At 35.2% G+C, this 21,521-nt stretch overlaps 1 protein-coding gene across 1 annotated transcript in view; it reads right to left on the minus strand.

Moving 5' to 3' along the window:
• LOC128998808 (uncharacterized) overlaps positions 1-21,521 on the minus strand; it is a 261,627-nt gene that overhangs the window by 185,110 nt on the left and 54,996 nt on the right. Inside the window, exons 4-6 of the mRNA XM_054425167.1 lie at positions 10,622-10,868; positions 9,844-10,199; positions 234-395 (exon numbers count right to left, since the gene is read on the minus strand). Of these exons, the coding sequence (XP_054281142.1) occupies positions 234-395; positions 9,844-10,199; positions 10,622-10,868 (765 nt within the window). The remainder of the gene's footprint in view (positions 1-233; positions 396-9,843; positions 10,200-10,621; positions 10,869-21,521) is intronic.

The raw sequence follows: 21,521 nt of genomic DNA on the forward strand, positions 1-21,521 counted from the left end.
CCATGAAACAAGCACAAATTGATAAGCTACTGTACCCTTCGCAATTGTAGGAGATGGAGATGCTCTCGATTTCACTGCGATTGAAATGTTAAAATTTTTGCTGTGAATGTTGGAAATAACCTCAACAGGGTCGTGATGGCAAATCTTAAATTTGGACTTTATATAGGCCTAATTTTTAATCTAAAGATGCATGATCTATAAATATAATTCAAGATATAAGTAAAATATTTTACCTGGCAAAATTCAATGACTGGAAGGACGATGTCCACAAGATCTTGTCTACTGGAAAACTGTTTCCACACAGAGATGGCTACAGCTGGCCATAAGGCTGGAAAACTGATGAAATCTTCCAGCTTTCTTTGTTCTTTGACATCAACAAAATGAGTGGCAATCGTCTATAACATAAATTATTTAAGAAAAAACCATTAATAATAGAGGTGTGTAAGCGGGTCAATTTTCAAGCTGAACTGAGACTGGCTACAAGCTTGAGAGATCTCGCACCAAGTCGGAGAATCGAGCTCGAGCCAAGCTTTTATGATCACGCCTGCGATGGTCGTGAGATCAATTCATTTAATTGAGGATTCATGTTTTTGCCGCGATTGCGAATGACAACAATAACCTTTCCATGATTGCGGAAGATGTCCAGCATTTTTCTGCGATCCCGAGAGACAATAATGATGTCTACCAAACCGCATGAGATATTCAGGGTTTTTCCACAATCGCTGAAGATGATAATGAAATTTCCGTGAATGCGGGAGAAGTCCAGGAGACGATTATGTTGACTAATAAACAACCACAAGAGATGTCCAATAATTTGCAATGGTCACAGAAGACAATGATGATATTTTTGTGATCGCAGAAGATATTTATGATTTTCCCAAGATTGTGGAAGAAGAAGATAGTGATATTATCATGACCGAAGGGGATTTTCAGAATTTTATGGTATAAAATTAACTATAAAATAAACTGGTATAAAATGGTCACTACTAGTTTTTTACTTCAGGGTTTAATCGCCATAAATACCCAGGTCAGAGCATAAAGCATAATCGGCATATAAATAGCCTGGTCGCATGGTTGCACTGGTCCTGACTACTTATGATTTTTAAATTTCCATGATATATGAATGAATTTATTTTATTGAAAGTGAAGAAAAATAATTTGTAAAGTAATAATTATTATTTAGAAAGACAGGAAATTTTAACCTAAGTTTAGTAGTGGCCTATGTGTAAACAACTTAAGAAAATAATTAAAATTCAATCTGCAGGATGACAGGATTTAATAAAATTTTTTGTTCTAGATCTTTTGTTGGTATCAATGGTACCTATCTAAATAAAAAAAAACAATTTCATAAACTTGTGATACAAAACATTTGAATCTATTTCACAATAAATAATTATATTAAGCTAGACCAAAAAACAGGAGATATAGGCCTACATTTTTTTGTAGGTTTATCCAAATATATTATTGTTTCCACCTAAGCGGTAGGTTAGTTTAATTAGAACAGAAAAGTTTAATTACTTTTAGGATTCTGCCTATGTCAATCAGGCCTTAGGTATGTCTAGCCTTCCAAGCCATTTATATAATAAAAATTTTAGCCCCAGTGGCTCTGGAGTTTCCCATGTTAACCTTATGAGTACCGGTACTCATATTTAAATGGAGATCCCACTGAAAATTGTCAACAATTTCAAAAATTTTGGATTTTTATTTTTTGTACCTCTTTTTTATTAAAATCTTCCTATATAAGAAAAACACAACAATTTGATGTAAATTTACATATTTCATGGAGTAAAAAATATTTAAAGTTGAATGTGCACTCGAATTTTTGGTGAAATAAACATCACTTCGGTGTTTTTCTTGTATAGTCACGGATTGTACATATGCCTGAAAAAGATTTTTATGTAAGTATATTGACCAAAAATGTTCTTAAAAGTAACACTAGCAGTACTTCTAAACAATAAAAACTTAAATAGTGAACTAGGAGCTCTTATTTTGGCTAAAATTTAACAAAAACCATTGATTTTAGAAAACGTGCGATTCCCGAAAGTAGAGAAAACCGTGAGTTGGTTTACTAAAAATGCTAAGGCTCAAAAGGCATTAGAGATACAGCAGTGAAACTTTGCATGCTTACTCTTTACATATACAGGGACAAAGTTATGTATGGGCTTTCAATTATCTAAAGAAACTTTTATTATTTTAATTTTTTTGTAATATTGCGAAAATGTTATTGTTATTTTCTTAATTTGAAAACTTGTAGAAAAAATATCTGAAGAGATAATTTCAAACTAATACATAACTTTGTTTGCAGTAATATACTCTATCAAATGACACTTCAATCATCTATCTACTACTTATAGTTAAAAAGCCTTAACCCCAGCCTTTTAGCCTTTTAGCCCTCTTTTTAGCCTTTTAGCCTTTTAGCGGTTCTTGTGAAAGGCTGCAAATTCGGTTAAAATGGTGGTGGGGGGGAGGGGGGTGGTTTACAAGTGGTCAAAAAATAGTTATTTTGTTTCAAGTAGAGTAATTTTACATAATAAAAATTAAAATATCTCAAAATAATACACAGTTAAGAATTTAGAATTTTCAGTGGGACCTCCCCTTTGGAATTAAAGAATCTTAACAGCTGGTGCAACTAAACAATTTGATTCTGTGATACTGTGTGTTACTCCAGCTAACTGGAGGTTTACCCACTGTTACTTTGGGTGACGTAGCTCAGGAATAAAACTCAGTACTCAGTACTATATAAAAACATATTTCAATAAAAGACAATTTCGTTATCTCACAAAATTGTTTCTATCCTCCAACAATTCTAATGCATATTATTGAAATTGTTACCAAGTTTATCTACGACGTGTATCCATTTCTCAATTCATCGCATTTTATTTCTATATCTTAAAAATCTACATATTACTTCTAAACCACACAGTTTTTATATCCTAAATGCATCTAGTTAGGTACTCTCCCTTGTTTTTATTTGTACAGTTTTTCCTTATGTATCAGGTCTAATGTATTTAGGCCTATTTTAACAATGATGCTTAGTAATATTATTTATTTAGAGTTGCTTTAGAGTGTATCATTTATTGATGTCGGTGATCCCATCTTTTGAGCTGTTTTATATGTATATGTTAATCAGTCAACATATAAAACAATTTGATCAATATTAGTTGGATGTCAATCAATAGAACATCCCAAACAGGTCTCGACCTAGGGATAAATTGTTTCATAGTTAAATAATCCCCAAGTGTATAAGTTAGTTAATCTAAGTTATTCTTAGTCTACTCTGTGTGTATGATTTGTAAATCAATATATGAAACAATAAAGATTTTCTGATTGCTGATTCTGATTTCTTCCTCGCCATTCTTGGATCTCAAGAATAAGTAGACTGGTATTAAATATATACTATTAGGTATATATATTATATCTACTATTATTTTTGTAGCTTTATTTAGTTATTCCCAATTGTTGAACATAAGCTACAAGAGTTCTAAACTAAACCATATACCAGATTGGTTAGCGGTATTCCAAGTTTTTACATATGTTATTAGGATTCACAGATGGTCAGAATTAATTGTTATTATGTTTGTTTAGTTCAATGTTTTGGTTTAGTTCAGTGTTTACATTATGAAATTATTAAATTGAGTTTAATACAGTTTTTGTTAATAAATGTATTTAATAATTGGCGATGAGGACAATTAATTACCTACAGTTCTAATTTAGACTTATTACATTTACTAGTACAGTTAATTTATTATGGCCTCCTTCCAAGGAAATGAAACATTGAGTGAACTGAAGAAAGCAAGACCTGTTGTTAACCCTCCCAGTGTTACTTGACGAAAATTCGACAAGCAGCACACTTTGTGTAGTGTTACTTGTCGATTTTTCGACACGCAGACATCGTTTACGGCGAAGGCTCTATGACTGACTGAATCGGATTGAACTGGATCGAGTTAGGTATCGTTCTTTCCGTAATATTCTAAGCTTTCTCCAGAGGTCTGTCTCTAAGCGCTATTCATTTTAGTTCCGAAAATATTGTAGCAGACAGCTGACGTGCGTGTATTTGTAAACAGCTAGGTTTCCCCGGACCGATGACTGATGTGTTTTATTACGTTTATCATTGTTTTAGTGTTAAAAATCAAAAGTAGTGATATACGTGGTGCATTATAAGAAGATTTAAAAGTGGTTTTGAAGTGCTGGTTGATGATCCTGAAGAAGTAGGTGGTGATATTGATGTAAATTATCAGCCAGATTCCTAGCTATGGTTAGGCTATGCATTCTTAGCTAAACGCTATGTACTGAAATCAGTTTTTTGCCCATAACTTATTTATTTGCAAATCTACTTCCTTATATTATTATATATTTGTAATCCTCATAAAATTTAGAACAAAGTGGCTATTTTCAAATATTTATAGGCCTATAATTTATACAATTTCATTGAGCGCGAACTTATTTTTTTTTTTGAAAATTTTCGAAATTATATTTTTTTTACCTAAAAATTTTTTTTTTTTTTTAAATGTTCCTTATGTTTTATATATAATATTGAAGCCCATGATTTTCCAAACAAAATGGTATATAGAACATTAGAATTAACATTGTTTTAAGCTTCTCAGATCCGTTTTAATAAAACCTTGCAAATGCGCCAAAAATAGGTGGACATTAAGGCCTAAACTATGGACACTTGGAGGGTTAAAGGTCAGTTGAATAGAGTTGAGAGAATAATTGTCTTGTATTAAAGTTCATAGTATCAAAACAAGACTCACAGTGACACAAGCTTATTGGGACCGATTTGAGTTTATCCAGCACAACATTGGAGTAAAAACAGATGAAGAAGAGCTTGAAACTGAAATCACATACGGGACCGACATGGAGGATATGTATTTCAAAATAGTTTATGCATTACAAAACCGATTGATTAAGTGAATTGGAAGGAGTCAACGAAACAGAAGAACAGATCAGACCATACAACGTTGATACTCAGAAATTGTGACCGCTTACATCAACAATTTTGTTCTTCATTCACTTACATGGACAAAGAAAGCATCCTACAGATAAGGTATACACATTACTTCATTCTTTAACTCCTAACTTACATCGGAATGTTTATGATTTATTTGCTCCAGAATTACCTGTATGGATAAATCATATACAGAATTGGTGAGAATTTTTACAGATTATGTTGATCCACAGCCAAGTACTTGGGCTTTACAGCACAAATTCATGTCTATAGAACAGTAAACCAATGAACCAATGAAACCTTTAAGATTTACTCTGTGGAATTGCAAAAGCTTTCATCTAATTGTGAGTTTAACTGTGAGTATTGCTAGAAATCAATCGCTAATACACTTTTGTGAATGCAGTTCATAAGAGGGTTATTTAGTAAAAATATTAGAGCCAAATTGCTTCAGGATAATTCATTTGTATCGTTTAAAGATGTTGTCAAAGCAGCGACAGCGATGGAAATTGCAAATCATGAAAGTGATCCATCTGAATACTATGAAACTAAAATTAATTGGCCTACTACAGTACATCAGAATGAGGATAAATACAAAAATGTATCAACTAAATCGCACATTACGTCAGAGCAGAAAACGCCTTCACCTCTTTTTGAGAGCCTTAAAGGGTAATGTTATGTGAATCTAGACCAATCAGCTTTTTTAGGTTTTCCCGAACAGGAGAACCAAATAGGCTAGTTAACAATAAGACTAGGCCTATCTCTTTGTGTGTTATGCAGCAGAATATACAGTGCCTAAGTAATAAACTAAATGAAAGAGAAGTAATTGTAGAGAACTCTGATTTCAATGTGTTATGCCTATGTGAACATTGGCTATTATCTAGTCAACTTGATTTGGTAAAAATTTGCGGTTTTACCCTAATGGCGGCCTTTTGCCGAACTACACATAGGCATGGAGGTACGTGTATCTACATATCCAATTCTTTATCTCCTTTTTTCTCCACTCTTGATGTAAACGGTTTCTGTGATGAGCTTAACTTTGAAGTTTCAGCAGCAATATCAACTGACCTAAAAATAGTTATAATGTCCGTATATCGTTCACCTGATGGTATTCTATCACAGTTCCTAGATAAACTTGAGGAATTGCTTCAAACCCTTCTTTCAACTAAGCCGGACTACAAGTATATCTTAGCAGGAGACCTAAATATTGATGTCGGTTCAAAAAAAGCAGACGACTGGGCTCTACAAAACACTCTGCGTTCTTTTAACTTATTCTGTTCCAACTTTGAGCCAACAAGGGGTGTGAGGTGCCTCGACAACATTGCACTTAACTTTCAGAGGAGCGACTTCGCTGTCTGCGTTGGAAACTTTGCCTTGTCAGACCATTTAGCAGTTTGCCTTAAGGTGGAAATTCTACAACTTGTAAAACCTACGACGGAATACCAAGTAAAGAGGAATTATAGTCCTGTTAACCAAGCAAAATTTATCTCTACTGTCGGTAATATTGACTGGCCAGGTCTGGTATCAGATGGCAGGCATATCAGCAACAATCTTTTCACCATCCTGTTTGATCAGCTCCAATCAACTATCAATGATTGTTTCCCTCTCAAGAAAATCTTACCAAATTATCAGAGTAAAAAACCTAGACGAAAAAATCGTTGGTTTACAGCAGAGCTTCAAGTCCAGTGTGACTTAGTCCTAACAGCTTTTCATGCCTATAAAACATCTGACTCACAGATTGATAGGGAAACCTATGTGAGCCTAAAAAGGACTTATAAAAAATCTCTTGCAACAGCCAAGCTCAACGCCAATGTAATAGAAATCGAATCTGCAACCAACAAATGCAAAGCTGCCTGGTCCATCATCCGTGGTAATATGGAGAAGCCAAACACCAACCCCCTACGATACATATCTCCACAAGACTTCAGTGATTTCTTCACGTCATCTGTGAAGCAGACAGCGGCACTGGTGACACCTTCGATTGCTGCATCCACTTCACTACTTGAGAATACACCAGCTTCTCCATCATCCTTCAAGTTCAGTGCAGTGTCTTGTGAGGAAGTATATAGTGTTGTGCATAATATGAAATCCTCTTTCAGCACAGATGCATATGGTATGTCCTCTAACCTTCTAAAGCTTATTATAGTGTATATCTTGTTGCCACTCACTGCAAGTATTAACTGCTGCTTGCTCTCTGGCTTTTTCCCCAAAAAACTGAAGTTTTCAAAAGTTGTTCCAATTTATAAAAAGGGTCCGAGGGAGAATCCTAGTAGTTACCGGCCCATTTCGTTAGTTCCTGTGATTGGCAAAGTGTTCAAAACCATAATAAAATCACAATTAATGAAATTTTTTGAATACCATGGCCTAATATCTGATTGGCAATTTGGGTTTCGAACGGGTAGATGTGCCACGGATGCGGTAACGCACATGCTTGGTGCAGCATGTGCTAAATTCTTATGAAAACGCCTCTCTTACCCAGGCAACTCTAGTTGACCTGAGTAAAGCGTTTGATTGTGTTCCCCATGGTTTACTTTTGAATAAACTTGAGTACTACGGTATCCGTGGCACAGAACTCAATCTTTTTAAGTCTTACTTATCAGACCGCAGGCAGCAGGTTGATGTTGCGGGTATATTGTCAGATGAGAGTGAGGTTTTTTGCGGAGTGCCCCAGGGCTCGGTGTTAGGCCCTGTTCTTTTCCTTATAATGATTAATGATTTGGATAAATGTATGTCCTGTACTTCTGTGATTTATGCGGATGACTCCACTTTCTTAAATAGTCAAGGTACCTTTAGTGAACTCATGGTGCTGTCCAAACTTTCCCTCAATGAAGCTAGGAACTGGTTCAGTGTCAATGGGTTTTTTATGAATCCTGAAAAGACTCAAACTATTGTTTTTAGGTTAGGTCGCACACCTGAGGAAGAAAAGAATTTTTCGTCAAGTGTAAATTTATTAGGCATAGATTTGGATAGTGATTTAAGCTGGTCAACCCATTTATATAACTTAAGTAAGAAATTGTCAAGAGTTTTATTTTTAATTAGACGTCTAAGAGATTTTGTTCCTCCTTTGTATGTTAGATCTGCGTATTTTGCTTTTTTTCAAAGTCTGTTAAAGTATGGTCTGTTACTGTGGGGTAACTCCACCCACATTCTAATAATTTTAAAGCTTCAAAAAAAGGCTGTAAGACTGTTGACCAATTCAGGGTTGAGGGACCATTGTAAACCTCTTTTTAAAGCAACAGGTATCCTGACAATTGTAAATTTGTATATATTAGAGTGTGTTATTTTTGTAAAACAAAATTCACATTTCTTTAGCTCAAGAAATAATTTTCACTCATATTACACAAGGGGAAGATCTGCTTTGGATAGGCCCTACACCAGACTAACAACAGTACAGCAAAGTTTTGCTAGTATATCAGTAAAAATAGTAAATTGTTTTGCAAGTGAAATACTTGACATTCCTTGTACTCGGCTAAAACAAAAGTTGATGGTTTGGCTTGCTGACCACCCTTTTTACAGTTTAGATGAATTTTTTGCAGAATACAATTGTAATGGTAAAATTGTTATCTAGTTCTTACTTAGTCCCTAGTCAACTGTTACCTAGTCTTTCAAACACTTGTTTAAGTAGGTACCTCACTTTTGTTTCATATATATAGTTCTGTGTTTTTCAAATGATTTTAGCTTTATTTTCTTGTTGTCTTTGTTATATTTAAGTTTAGTGAAGATTCCATGTTATAGACGATGTTATACTATCTAGAATCTATGGCCCTTTTTTTGTTAACGAGGTCTATTGTAACATATGTTATTTAATGACCAATAAAGATTTATGATTTATGATTTATGGTTTTGGTTCTCAAAATCATAGGGCCACTCAATAACTGTGAGTTTGCTTCAAAGATATGTAATAAATGCAAGAAACAGGGACACTTAGCCAGAGTATGTTTGGGATCTACAAGACCGAAGAACACCAAGCCGAAGAAGAAGACTGTCAAGATGAACAACACGAGATTTTCAAAATAGATAGAAGAAATGGTGACGCCAGACGGCAAGAAGCTGTACACCGTCGCACTCTGGTTGCCACTCCATCCATTTGAGGGCGTTGTCAAGGCACATAAAGGCCTCACTATGTGATGGTACACTTTTGTCTCCTGCCTCTTCGTTTTTTAACACCCTGTATACAAGGGTTGTTTATGAATTAAGGTCCCCAACGAGTCCCTTCAAGGCCAAGCAAACCAGTTTAAATCTGACACCAACGCAGTATTCTTTCCTTTATTCACTACTATTTCAGCTGGTTCCCACCTCTATGTAGTGATTAGACCCGACAAAAAAATCACTGTTTTAAATCTGGAACAGCTCAACTCATCTTATCTACATTTCATCTCATTCTTATCTACCATTGTGACGAACACGTACGGGAAGTTCAACTCAATGAACGAAGGCCTAACACTTGATTATTGCTAATGCATGCACTTATTGCTAAAGAACTAAGTTAATTTAGGATGAGCTACGATCAATTAATTGTTATTCATAAAAAACAGATTTTAAAGGGATCATGTCTGCTCCGTGAACAGCCGCAGGGGAGGGAAGGATCTATTTTATGTTTCAATTTTATATGTTTATACTCATGATAAATAGTTTTTAGTTTTTTTGTCCAAGCTTTGTTACTGTTTATGAAGAGAAAACTATTAAACTATGGCTGACTAAATGTGATGCATTAAAGAGACACTTAAGTTAAATCAAGAAATGCTACGGACAAGCCTTTTATGTCTTAGTGTTAAAATGCCCTTTGTCATTGTGTTTGTATATTGAATAAATAAATTGAGTTGGAACCAAACAAGTTTTAATGTATATTCATGCTTTTGACATTAAAAATGTGTATCCATTTAACTTAAACCACTTACCACTAGCTCCTCAACCCAATGACACTTGAGAGAGAATAATCGCTGAAACATTTCTTCAAAACTCATTTGGCCATTGTTAAGTACTTTGTCGTAGACAGAATCATAAGCTCCCTTATCGTTACCAGAACTGCAATCAATGTAGCGGAGCATGCTCTTGTTTTCACAGTCCCTCAGATCATTGTATAGAGAAATGTCTTTTTGACATCCTGAGATTGTCAAAATACTAAAAATATCCAGAACTTTGGTTTGACACAAATAGTAAAGTGATTCACCGATTTCTTCAAATCCTTTATCGTTCTTTACAAATAAAAGCAAAGCATATAGTAAGTTTACAATATTTTTCCTTGTATCAGGCTCTGAAAAATAGCAACCAGAATATTAGATTTAAAACCATAGATAATAGCTGTGCTGTAATTTATGCATAGTTGTGACAGAATGTGTGAAGGTACAAAATTAAAAAAGAATCCTACTAAAAGCCTATCTATTTCAAAAGTGTTACAAGATAGATTTTACAGATAGAGTGGCCTAAAAAGTTGGTATTAAAATCCTTTATAAGTTATACAACCCCTGCAATAGTGGTAAATAGTGAACATATTCTGTGGAGTGAAATCGTGAACACTTTTTATGATAATAGTCACACAAAATCTTGAAAATCTGCTACAATAACTGGTAAGTTAAAAAATACACTGTTGCTTCTTACAAATATAGATTCACAATTTACTGTAATTGTAAACATAGCATAGAGATTATAAACCTTGAATGAATGGAGACTAACTACCTGGTTGAGACAAGCGATTGAGGCATTGAGTCAATGCAGTCTTATACGAGTCTGTTATAGCTTTATTGACATCTGAGAAAGCTTCATGATCACATGAAATCAGTTGGAGAAGTATGTGTGTTTCCCCTGGCTTATCCAAAAGGCTTTTCAATAAAGCTGTTTCTAAGGAAGAACTACATTTGGGCAATATCTTTCCTTTGCTGACTAGGTTTGCAAACAATACTTTGCTAAAGATCGTTTTCAAATCCTAAAACAAGCAAACAACAAACAATATTCAATATCATTGTTCAATGTACAAATCTAAAGGCTACAAGATTAACATAACAGTATACATTTCTTTAATCTCTATATTTTCAAACAAAAGCTCTACACTCAAACAACTTAAAAATGAAATTTATGGTTTCTGTTGATTCCACTAATTTTACTAATAAAAGTTCACATTTTGTATAAGAAAATATAAAGTAAGTTTTTATTAAATCACAATCTGTAAGTAAACATAAACAATTCAACAAGTAAACAAAAGAATAATTTGAACACATGGTAGAAATAAAATGTAAATAAAACATATGTTAACACCTCCTCCTCTATTTACTGTGCTGAGGCACTCTGCGAAGAATCAGCTGATCAACATGTCTTCTAGTTATTCGCCCATCTTCCAGCTGAACTACGTACATTACGTGTCCTTGCTTTTCAGTTATATAGCCCGAGTACCACTTGGATGATCCATTGACATATACCCGCGCTTGAACCTTATCTCCAACTTTGAAATTCCTTTTTATACCGACTTGGAGTCCCTTGTTCTGAAATTTGTTCGGTTCTAATGTTGGAACAATTATTGCGAGGTTTGTTCGTACACTCCTTCCAAACATTAAGTCGTATGCTGATGTACCAGTTGAATTCGGGGATTGCCTGAGTTGCATTACAAGCCTTTGGATTTTATTTGGCAGTGTACCCTTTTCTCCCTCCATGGATTTTAACGCCTTCTTGACAGTCTGCACGTATCTTTCAGCCTGGCCGTTTGAGTTTGGGTGATATGGTGCCGTTGTTCTGTGAACAATCCCACATTCATTCATGAAGTTTTTGAACTCTTGGGAAACAAACTGTCTTCCATTATCTGAAACTAAGATTTGAGGAAACCCAAAAGTTGAAAAGATTTTCCGTAATTCTTGGACTGTCCATGTACTTGTAGTTGTTCTTGTCTGTATCACCTCCACCCACTTACTAAAAGCATCCACTAATATGAGGTACTGTTGGCCATCTGTTGGTCCTAAGAAATCGATGTGCACTCTCTCCCATGGATTAGTAGGTTGTTCCCATGGATGGATAGTTTTTCTCGGGTTGTTGCATTGTTCAATGCATTGTCGACATTCAGCTACCATCTGTTGTCTATACTTTTCCACCAGCAAAAACTGCGAGCTAAAGCCTTCATTTTTATTTCTCCTAAATGAGCTACGTGTAATTCTCGAAGCATGTGAGGTTTGAGGGATTGAGGTATCATGACTCTCCAGCCCTTCAGTACACAATCATCTTGAATGGACAGTTCGTTATCGTGAAATCCATATTGTTCGACAGATTGTCCTGATTTTAAGGCCTGTAGGACTGGACCCAACACAGAATCGTTGATAGTTTCCTTAGCCACCACGGTACTGTTGACATTAAGTGTTTCTAGTTGGTTTATGTGGTACTTAGAGAGGTCATCTATTGCATTTTCTTGTACAACTTCGGTAGGGAAACGTGAGAGATAATCTGCATTGCTATGATGAGCAGTTTGCCTGTACTCTATGTCATAGTTGAACCCGGAGAGAAAGTGAGCATAGTTGAATATCCGTGTTGCCGAGATTGTTGGTAAGGTCTTTGCTGGATTAAAAATTGAGACTAGCGGTTTGTGGTCTGTAATCAAAGTAAACTTGCGGCCATAACAAAATGGGAAAAACTTTTTCAGGCCCCAATATATTCCCAAGGCTTCCTTGTCGATTTGAGAGTATTTTTGCTCTGATTTTGTTAAAGATCGAGAGGCAAAGGCAATTGGTCTGTCCGTTCCATTGCTATAGCGGTGAGACAGAACGGCTCCCACACCTACCGGTGAAGCATCAGTAGCTAAGACCAGAGGTAAGCTAGGATCAAAGTGAACCAAAACGTCGTCACTTGTGATAATTTCCTTAATCTTCTGAAAACTCTTTTCACAAGATGAATTCCAATTGAAAGGATTTCCTTTTCGTAGCAGTAGGTTCATCGGATGTAGCAGTGTTGCCAAATTCTTTATGAATTTGTTGTAATAATTTGCTAGGCCCAAGAAAGTTCGGAGTTCAGAAACGTTTTCTGGCCTTTTACATTTCAGAATGCTCTGTATCTTGGTATCTGACTTATGTAGCCCTTTGCTATCGATCACATGACCTAAATACTCAATTTTCGTCTGGAAAAACTTGCATTTGTCTCTATTTAGCCTCAAATCGTTTGTCTTCAGTCGTTCGAACACCTGTTTCAGTCGGCGAAGAAGCTGTTCCCGGTTAGATCCTTGGATAATGACATCATCGAAGAAACATTGTACACCTTCTAAGCCATGTAATGTTTTGTCCATGAATCTCTGCCATAACAAGGGTGCCACTTTTACTCCAAACATTAATCGGTTCACCTTAAACAGCCCTTTATGAGTACTGATTGTTTGCATTATGGCACTGTTTTCGTCCATCTCCAGGTGCAAGTATGCATTACTGATATCAAGAGTACAAAATATCTTTCCACAATGCATCTTTGACATGATATCATCAATCCGAGGTATAGGGTAATGTTCGTCTTTAATAACTTTTTTCAAAGACACCTTGTAGTCAGCACATATTCTGACTGAACCATTGGGTTTGACAACCGGCACAATGGGTGTGCCCCAATCGGATGATTCGACACGTGTGATTATACCCAAAGTCTCCAGTCTTTCAAGTTCCTTCTCTACTTTTTCTTTTAATGCATTTGGCATGTGTCTAGGTTTGATGTAAATTGGCTGGGTTTCGTCTTTTACATTAAAATGACCCTTTTCTTTTGGTATTTTCCCAATGCCTTCTTTGAAAATGTCTTCGTATCGAATCATCAAATCATCTAGTTCTTGGATGTTTTCGTTTTCACTTGAATTAATTGAATGTATGTCAGCTGCATCAAGCTGAATCTCTCTTATCCATTCTCCTCCGAATATAGAGTCTACACACTTGTTTACAATGTACAGTTTTCCAACAAAACTTTGATCTTTGTACTGAACATCTACAAAAACAACTCCTCTTGGATTGATTATTTCTCCAGTGTATGTCCTGAGTTGAACATTTGTTTTGAAAATCCTTTTTGGAGAATTTAAAAGTTTAAATGTATCATATGATACAATGCTGAGAGCCGCTCCTGTATCTAATTCCATTGTCATGAGTCGTCCTTCCACTTTTACCTCGAGCATAAACTTGTCATTTGATTTTGAATGAAGTTGGTAAATTTCATGAGTGTCATCACTTGTATTTTCTACGGTTTCATCTGATTGTTTTACTTCCTTGTTTGGTTTCCTTAAGCACACTCTTGCTAAGTGACCAAAACGTTTACACGAGTTGCATTCTGCATTTTTGAACTTACATTGATGAGCTCTATGTGAATCATCACCACATCTATAGCACTTGTTCTTCAGTTTCTCAAAACGAGATTGATAATCAGAGAGTTGTATATGATTAGATTTACTTGACTTACTATCCAGGTGTTTGTTCTTGCTCGATACTTGGTGTACTTCCTCTCGATTTTCATTTGTCTTAACTATTCTGCTCTCACTTTTCGCTAGTTCCAATGTAGCTGCCTTCTCGACTACTTCTTTAAACGGTTGCAATAGTTTATCTTGAAGAAGATGAAGACGTATATCAGAGTCTCTTAGTCCCCTGACAAACTGCATTCGAAGTAGAATTTCAGATACGGATTCATTACAATGTGTACAAGTAAACTGGCATTCGACACTGAGCTTTCGAAGAGCATTTGCGTAAGCTTGTACAGATTCATTACAGAGTTGAGTACGTGTTGTGAATTTGTGCTGACGAGCCCAAATACTGGGTTTTGGTTCTAGTTGTGCCATCAACAGATGAATCAATTCCTCATATGGCTTGTTATGTGGATCATCTGGTATGCAAAGATCGTAGAGCTGTTCGTGTATTTGTGGGGTGATTGATTGTAAAAATAAATCCACTTTGACCTTTGGACTTAAGTTTCCCTGTAATTTTGTGTAGTTTTCAAAGCGCCGAGTGAAGTTTTGAAAACTTTCCTCTTGTGTATATGGCTGGAAAGGAATATTAGATACATGTTGAGATATTGTAGAGGCAGACATTGCAGTTTGTGTATTGTACTTTTTCTTTTCTGCTTCAAGAAATGTTCGTATCTCTATGTATTTCTTCTAACTGCCATCGAATTTCTAATTCACTTTCTACTGAATTCGTGTGAAGTTCAATATTTGACTGTGTAGCTTCGAGGTCAATCCATATTGCTGAAAGCTTATCGGTATAGTAAGTGCATGTATCTTGAGAATGTTCACATGTATGTAAATCATCCTTGAGTTTGTTCAAGCGTAGTTCTAGCAATTTCCTTTTCTTGAGATACAAATCCAATTCTTTTCTACTTACCATTTTACTCGTCGCCATTGTTGATTCCACTAATTTTACTAATAAAAGTTCACATTTTGTATAAGAAAATATAAAGTAAGTTTTTATTAAATCACAATCTGTAAGTAAACATAAACAATTCAACAAGTAAACAAAAGAATAATTTGAACACATGTTAGAAATAAAATGTAATAAAACATATGTTTTCAAAGCAAAGCTTGAGTATAACTGCAATAAGCATTTTATACTTATATTCCAACCCCGTACGAAGGACGGGTACTCTGCTAGTTTTGCATATTTTTGTTGCCTTCAAAAGCGTCTGGAGGCTTTAGCTGGGTATGGGCGGATTGGGGTGACATCATTGTGTGTAGTAACAGACATCAGAGATAAATGAACAACATAGGCAAGTGGCTATGGCAATCATCGTATCACTATCTTTTAACCGACATCGGCTAAATTAATTGGGAAGGCAGGTTCTAGAAAAATTAAGATAAACATTGAAAGATAATCAAAGCGGTTTGGTTACACCCGGGAGACTCGTGATCAGGGGCGGATTTACTTGCTAGAGCCAACTAGTCACCAAAAATGTAGCGCCCTCCCACCCCTTCACCCCACACCAACTTACAATACTACTATAAAAGTGTTGCCATACACTCAGACACCTTCTTTTGTCATCAACACCTTTACTTTTCATAAAATTGTGTACAATACTTTAGTTTTGTTTCCATTTGATCCAATATAATGTACACTTCTGTTTTCAACATCTAAAACTCTTTAAAAGGCATTTATCCAGTCATTAAAACCGGTTGTAAATGCATAAGTTAATCCAATTTTATGATTTTACCTTTTAAATATCATAGTTACTCTCATTGCTTACCCATGATAATGGTTGTTGACAAGCTAATGGGAGAAAGTATGTGTCAGATTGCTGATACCGTTTATTAGGTTGGCAAAGAAATAGCTTACAGTATCAGTTAACCCATTTGCATCGGATGACGTACCAGTACGTCAAGTCAGCAATGCCCAGTATCACGGCTGACGTACTGGTACGTCAGAGGCTCGAGAACGCCTGCAGCCGCCAGCCGTCTTCCCGAGCGTCAACCACCTGTTTACTAATATTTTCCCGCTAATTTTGTGTTGTTTTTGTTTCCACCACAATCTTCCCGCAAAATGTTCCCGCCATAATGTTCCCGCCATAACGTTCCCGCCATAATATTCCCGCTATAATGTTCCCGCCTTATTGATCGATCTTTGTGGACATAGTGTCAGTTTCGCTTTAGTAGTTATGTGACTAGTAATGTTGTGATCGGCAGTTTTGTATTTAACAAACAATGGCAAGTTATCGTGAGTGTGTACGTGATAGTGAAATGATTTTGACATAACCCTAAATGAAAGCCAAGCTAACATGATAGTTGTAAATGACAATATTTTGAGCCATCCTGTAAATAATGTAGGCCTAAATGAAGTGCGAAACCAAATTATTGACAATGCTGATCTTGACATGTTGGATATTGAACAAAACGATGCGCTTACTGATGACTATTCTAGACTATATCACAAAAAATCTACATGGATTTGGGACGAACCTCTAAGTAACGAAGATTTTACACCAATCATTCATGATTTGACTGGACGTCCTAGCCTAAACCAAAATTTAGGCATAAGAGCTGGAGACAGGTACAAGGTTTTCTCGTCATTTTTTGACGATGAAGTAGTTTCACTTATGACGAATGAGACTAACGCCTACGCAATCGAAAAAGGTGCTATAGGTTTCCTCCCTGTTACACCAAATGAAGTCCGAGTGTACATAGCACTATGTATTCTTATGGGACTTGTCGACAAGCCGACCATTCAAAGTTACTGGAGTCGATCACCAGTGATCCATACACCTATTTTCGGAAATGTAATGCCCCGTGATCGGTTCTTAGCCATAAGTAAATACTTGCATTTTTGTAACAACGACAATATCGACCGGACTGACCGTCTTCACAAAATAAGGCCCCTGTTTGATCTAGTGGAAAGTAAATTCCACCGTAATTACATTCCTAACCAAGAAATTTCTATTGACGAGTCTCTTGTCAAGTGTCGCGGTAGACTTTTGTATATACAGTACAACCCAAAAAAAACGAGCCCGGTTTGGGATCAAGTTCTATAAACTATGCGACTCAACAAATGCATATATTTGCAGTTTTGATATTTATGTTGGTAAGGACAAAATTGGAGACCTCCCGGCCAGCCAGAAAGTCGTACTACAAATGTGTGAACGATGTGACGTCCTACATAAAGGATACAACCTTTATATCGACAATTGGTATACATCACCGATACTAATCCACAAGCTCTTCAATCTTGGTAGAAACACCTGTGGCACAGTTCAATGTGACCGTGCGAAAATGCCTAAAGACTTGAGAAAATGTAAATTGGAAGTCGGCGAATCAAGTGCCAGATCATTCCAAAACATTTTGGTTATAAGGTGGCTTGACAGGAAGGACGTGTGCATGATTACTACTATGCACAAATTCGACTACTACGAAACTAATAAAAGGTGCTGGAAAACCGGAAATAGCAAAATAAAACCTCTAGCTATTCAGGCTTATAACTACAGTATGGGTGGGGTTGACCGCGGGGATCAAATATTGAGCCAAAATAACATATTGAGGAGGTATGCAAAATCATACAAGAAGATCGCTTTTTACATAATTGATATGTGTGTGCTGAATTCATTCATAGTGCACAAACTCCTCAACGGTAACAAGGCAAATCGATCATTTGCCACTTTCCGGCAAGCATTAGTCGAAGAAATTATAAATGAGTGTGCAGTTGCGTTACCTGAAAGACATACGCCTCCAAACCCACCCCCTCAGCGCCTACAAGGAAGACACTTTCCTCAAAAGCTCCAACCATCTGAGAAAAAAGGTTCAAAGACTGCCAAACGATGCAAAGTGTGCTATATTCATGGTATCAGACGTTAAACCACTTATGAATGTGACACTTGTCATGTACCTTTGTGTATTGATCACTTCAAAGCTTATCACACCCTTCGAAACTACTAGTTTGAACAATGTTTCTTCGTGTTTTACCCTGAGATGTGGACATTTATAATTTCAAAGCATTCCACACATTTTGAAAATGATAGTTTGAACAGTTTGTATTCATTGTTTCATAATAATTGACCTACCCTAAAATGTAAAAATAAAACACATGATTTTAGTTTACTCTTTTATTTTCCTGAAATGAATGGAACTGAACTTAAATTTATGGGTATTTACAACAAAATTTCAATCAAACCATGCAATAAGTGTTATTTAGTAAGTGAGGGCTATAGTATGGTAACGCGAGGCATGGGTGACGCGACGCTGCAACCACGACAGCGCCGTGCCGTGCCGCACTCTGTGCCATACTGACGCCATCTCGCTTACAGCTTTAGTCTCTATGTACTTCCAATTACCTTTTATACTGTGTTTATAATTTTAAACAATTCTGTGGGTATTTTTATTGAAAATTATGCAATAATTTATGTATCTAAACTTTGACAAACAAAAAGTTGATCTTTACAAAAATTGTGTGTGTGTATATATATATATATGTATATACAAATATTTAATTATATGTATATATAAATATTTAAATTTGTTCAGCAAAATATTACATTCCTTGAATGATTTGATAATTATGAAATACAGGCAGGTATGCACTTATTTTTTTGAGAAGTATAAAAAATAGTATAATATTATCCTAAATACATATAAATATACATATAAAATACAAAAATATGTACAAATATACATTTTATTATTATTTTCAGCTATTAAAACATCATAAAAAAATAGTTTAATATTTTTTAATTTTTTTTACTGTTTCAGCTTACCTACTGGTAATTTTGGTAAATAAATAAGCCGATGCAAATGGGTTAAATACCTGTCTTTTTACTTTCTCCTCAAATTTACTCAAAAAAGCTAAAAAGCTCCTCAAATTAGCCAGTGGTGAAATAACTCTGGCATCGTCGAATATTAGGTGTTAGGCCAGGGCGAATTAGCTCGTGGACCCGCGACAATCGATTCGGTTTATTGTAAGCAGCGTTGGTTTTTATTCTAAAAGTGAATCACGGTATATCCATTAAGTAGAGATTTGTTTTATTTTCGAAGTTAACGATTTTAGTTAGTTACGACCAGTGTTTCACTCACAGAATTAACGCCAATTATTCTAAATTAACTAATTTGTTTAAATTAAGGCTTAACCCGGGCAGTGATGAATGTGTCATTTACTGGAAGCTGATGCTTTAACGACTATATCTGAGCCCATATTTTAAAACCAAATACTATTTTATTACTAATAACCCTGGACATACTCAATTAGATTAGCTATCCGAGACCGACAGTACAATTTTGTCCCAGGACGAAATTGCACCGTCACAAATGGGACCCAAACAACTACCGAGGAATATCATTACTAAGTACTTCCTATAAGGTAATGTCCAAGATACTCCAGAAGAGACTTGAGGAATACACAGAGGAAATAATTGAAGAGCACCAAGCTGGTTTTCAAAGGGGCAGGTCCACAACAGATCAAATATACATTCTTAAGGAAGCAATAGCTAAATATTGGGACTTTGGTAAATCTTTCTATGGCCTATTTATCGATTTTAGCAAAGCGTATGATAGCATTCATAGGGAAAAAATTTTGTATAGAATGGAAAGTTTTGGAATCCCAAATAAACTAATAAAATTGGCTACTTTAAGTGTTAATGGCTCTAAGAGCAAGGTTAAAATAGAAAATGACTACTCAACATCCTTTGACATAAAAACAGGAGTTAGGCAGGGAGATATTATTTCACCTACACTCTTCAATATAGCTCTTGAGGGAGCACTTAAAGAGCTTAAGAATACAGAATATGGCATAAGAATTGGAAGGAAGATAAGCGTGCTCGCCTTTGCAGATGATGTAGTACTGCTTGCAGAGACCAGAGAAGAACTCCAGGAAATGTTTGAAAACCTTAAAAGAGAAACAAGAGCAGTGGGCCTGAAAATAAATTACAACAAAACAAAACTTGTCAGATTTGGAAGGGGAGCAGAGAACGAGTAGAACATGATAGAACAACAGTATGAACAAGTTGAGTCTTTTAAATATTTAGGAGTTATTGTCAGCTTACAAAGTGAGGAACACATAGAAATAAAGAATATAATAAACCTAGCCAGTAGAAGTATGTATGCTCTAAACAAATTAATATCATCAAGATTATTGTCTAATCACACTAAACTTAAAATCTACAAAACTATCATTTATTTATTTATTTGCCAACGGATTTACACCAATTTTACAGTTTGATTGAGTTTAAAATTGCTCATTATGACTAGATAACCCATAATAATAACAATGAAAGGAATGTAAAATATAACAATAATAAGAGTAAAGTATACATGTGAAAAACTTGGACAAAGAAAGAACTGAGTAACGATAAGCATAGTTGAATGAATAACGAAGATATGTATACAACAAATGGCACATGGACTAACGTAGAAAACAATAAATAATATAAATAACAATGAAATAACAATAAACATGATAAATATTTTTGTGAGAACAATAAACAATATAAATAACAATGAAATAACAATAAACAGATACATAAATATTTTTTTGAAAACAATAAATCTATATACTTATTTAATCTATACTTATTTAATACGCAAGCAGGTTTTTTGTGACAATTACTCCTCCGAAACTACTGAACCGATTGACATGTTTTTGGTGTCATTGAAAAGAGTGTAACGTGAATTTGTGCAGAAAATTTTCTTTTTAGGTAAATAATTAGAGAGTGAGGCCCTGGGGCCCTTTAAAGTTTTGTATTTCTCCATAAGATTAACATGGGAAACAAACATTGTTATGAAACTCCAGCTGTTGTCAGAAATTAAAAGTGAGAAGAAGAACATATGTTAATTGTAAACATTCAATAAGTTTGCTAATTTAATAGTTTGCTACAACATTCACTTAATTGATTGAAATGAAATATTTAATACGGTATTTGAATTTGGCGTAAAAATTACAATGGAAAAAGGCGAGAGAGCCTGTATAGAGCCTGTATAATTTGATATACTAAAAACAAAACTCAATTTCTTAAGAACACTGTGCTGCATTTCTAAGTAATCATTGAAAGAGCCGATTTGCAAACTATGGAAAGATAGGAAGGTCATAGAACACCACCAAGGAGAATAAAATAGAAATAATGTTTTCTTTTAGAGTTTATCATTGTTATTATGGACCACCGAATGCGGCTATGACTAAGGCTATTTGTA

This window comes from Macrosteles quadrilineatus, unplaced genomic scaffold (genome assembly GCF_028750875.1).
Source record: "Macrosteles quadrilineatus isolate MER2022 unplaced genomic scaffold, UCM_ALF_1.0 Scaffold_1__1_contigs__length_201487025, whole genome shotgun sequence".
Taxonomy (NCBI): domain Eukaryota; kingdom Metazoa; phylum Arthropoda; class Insecta; order Hemiptera; family Cicadellidae; genus Macrosteles; species Macrosteles quadrilineatus.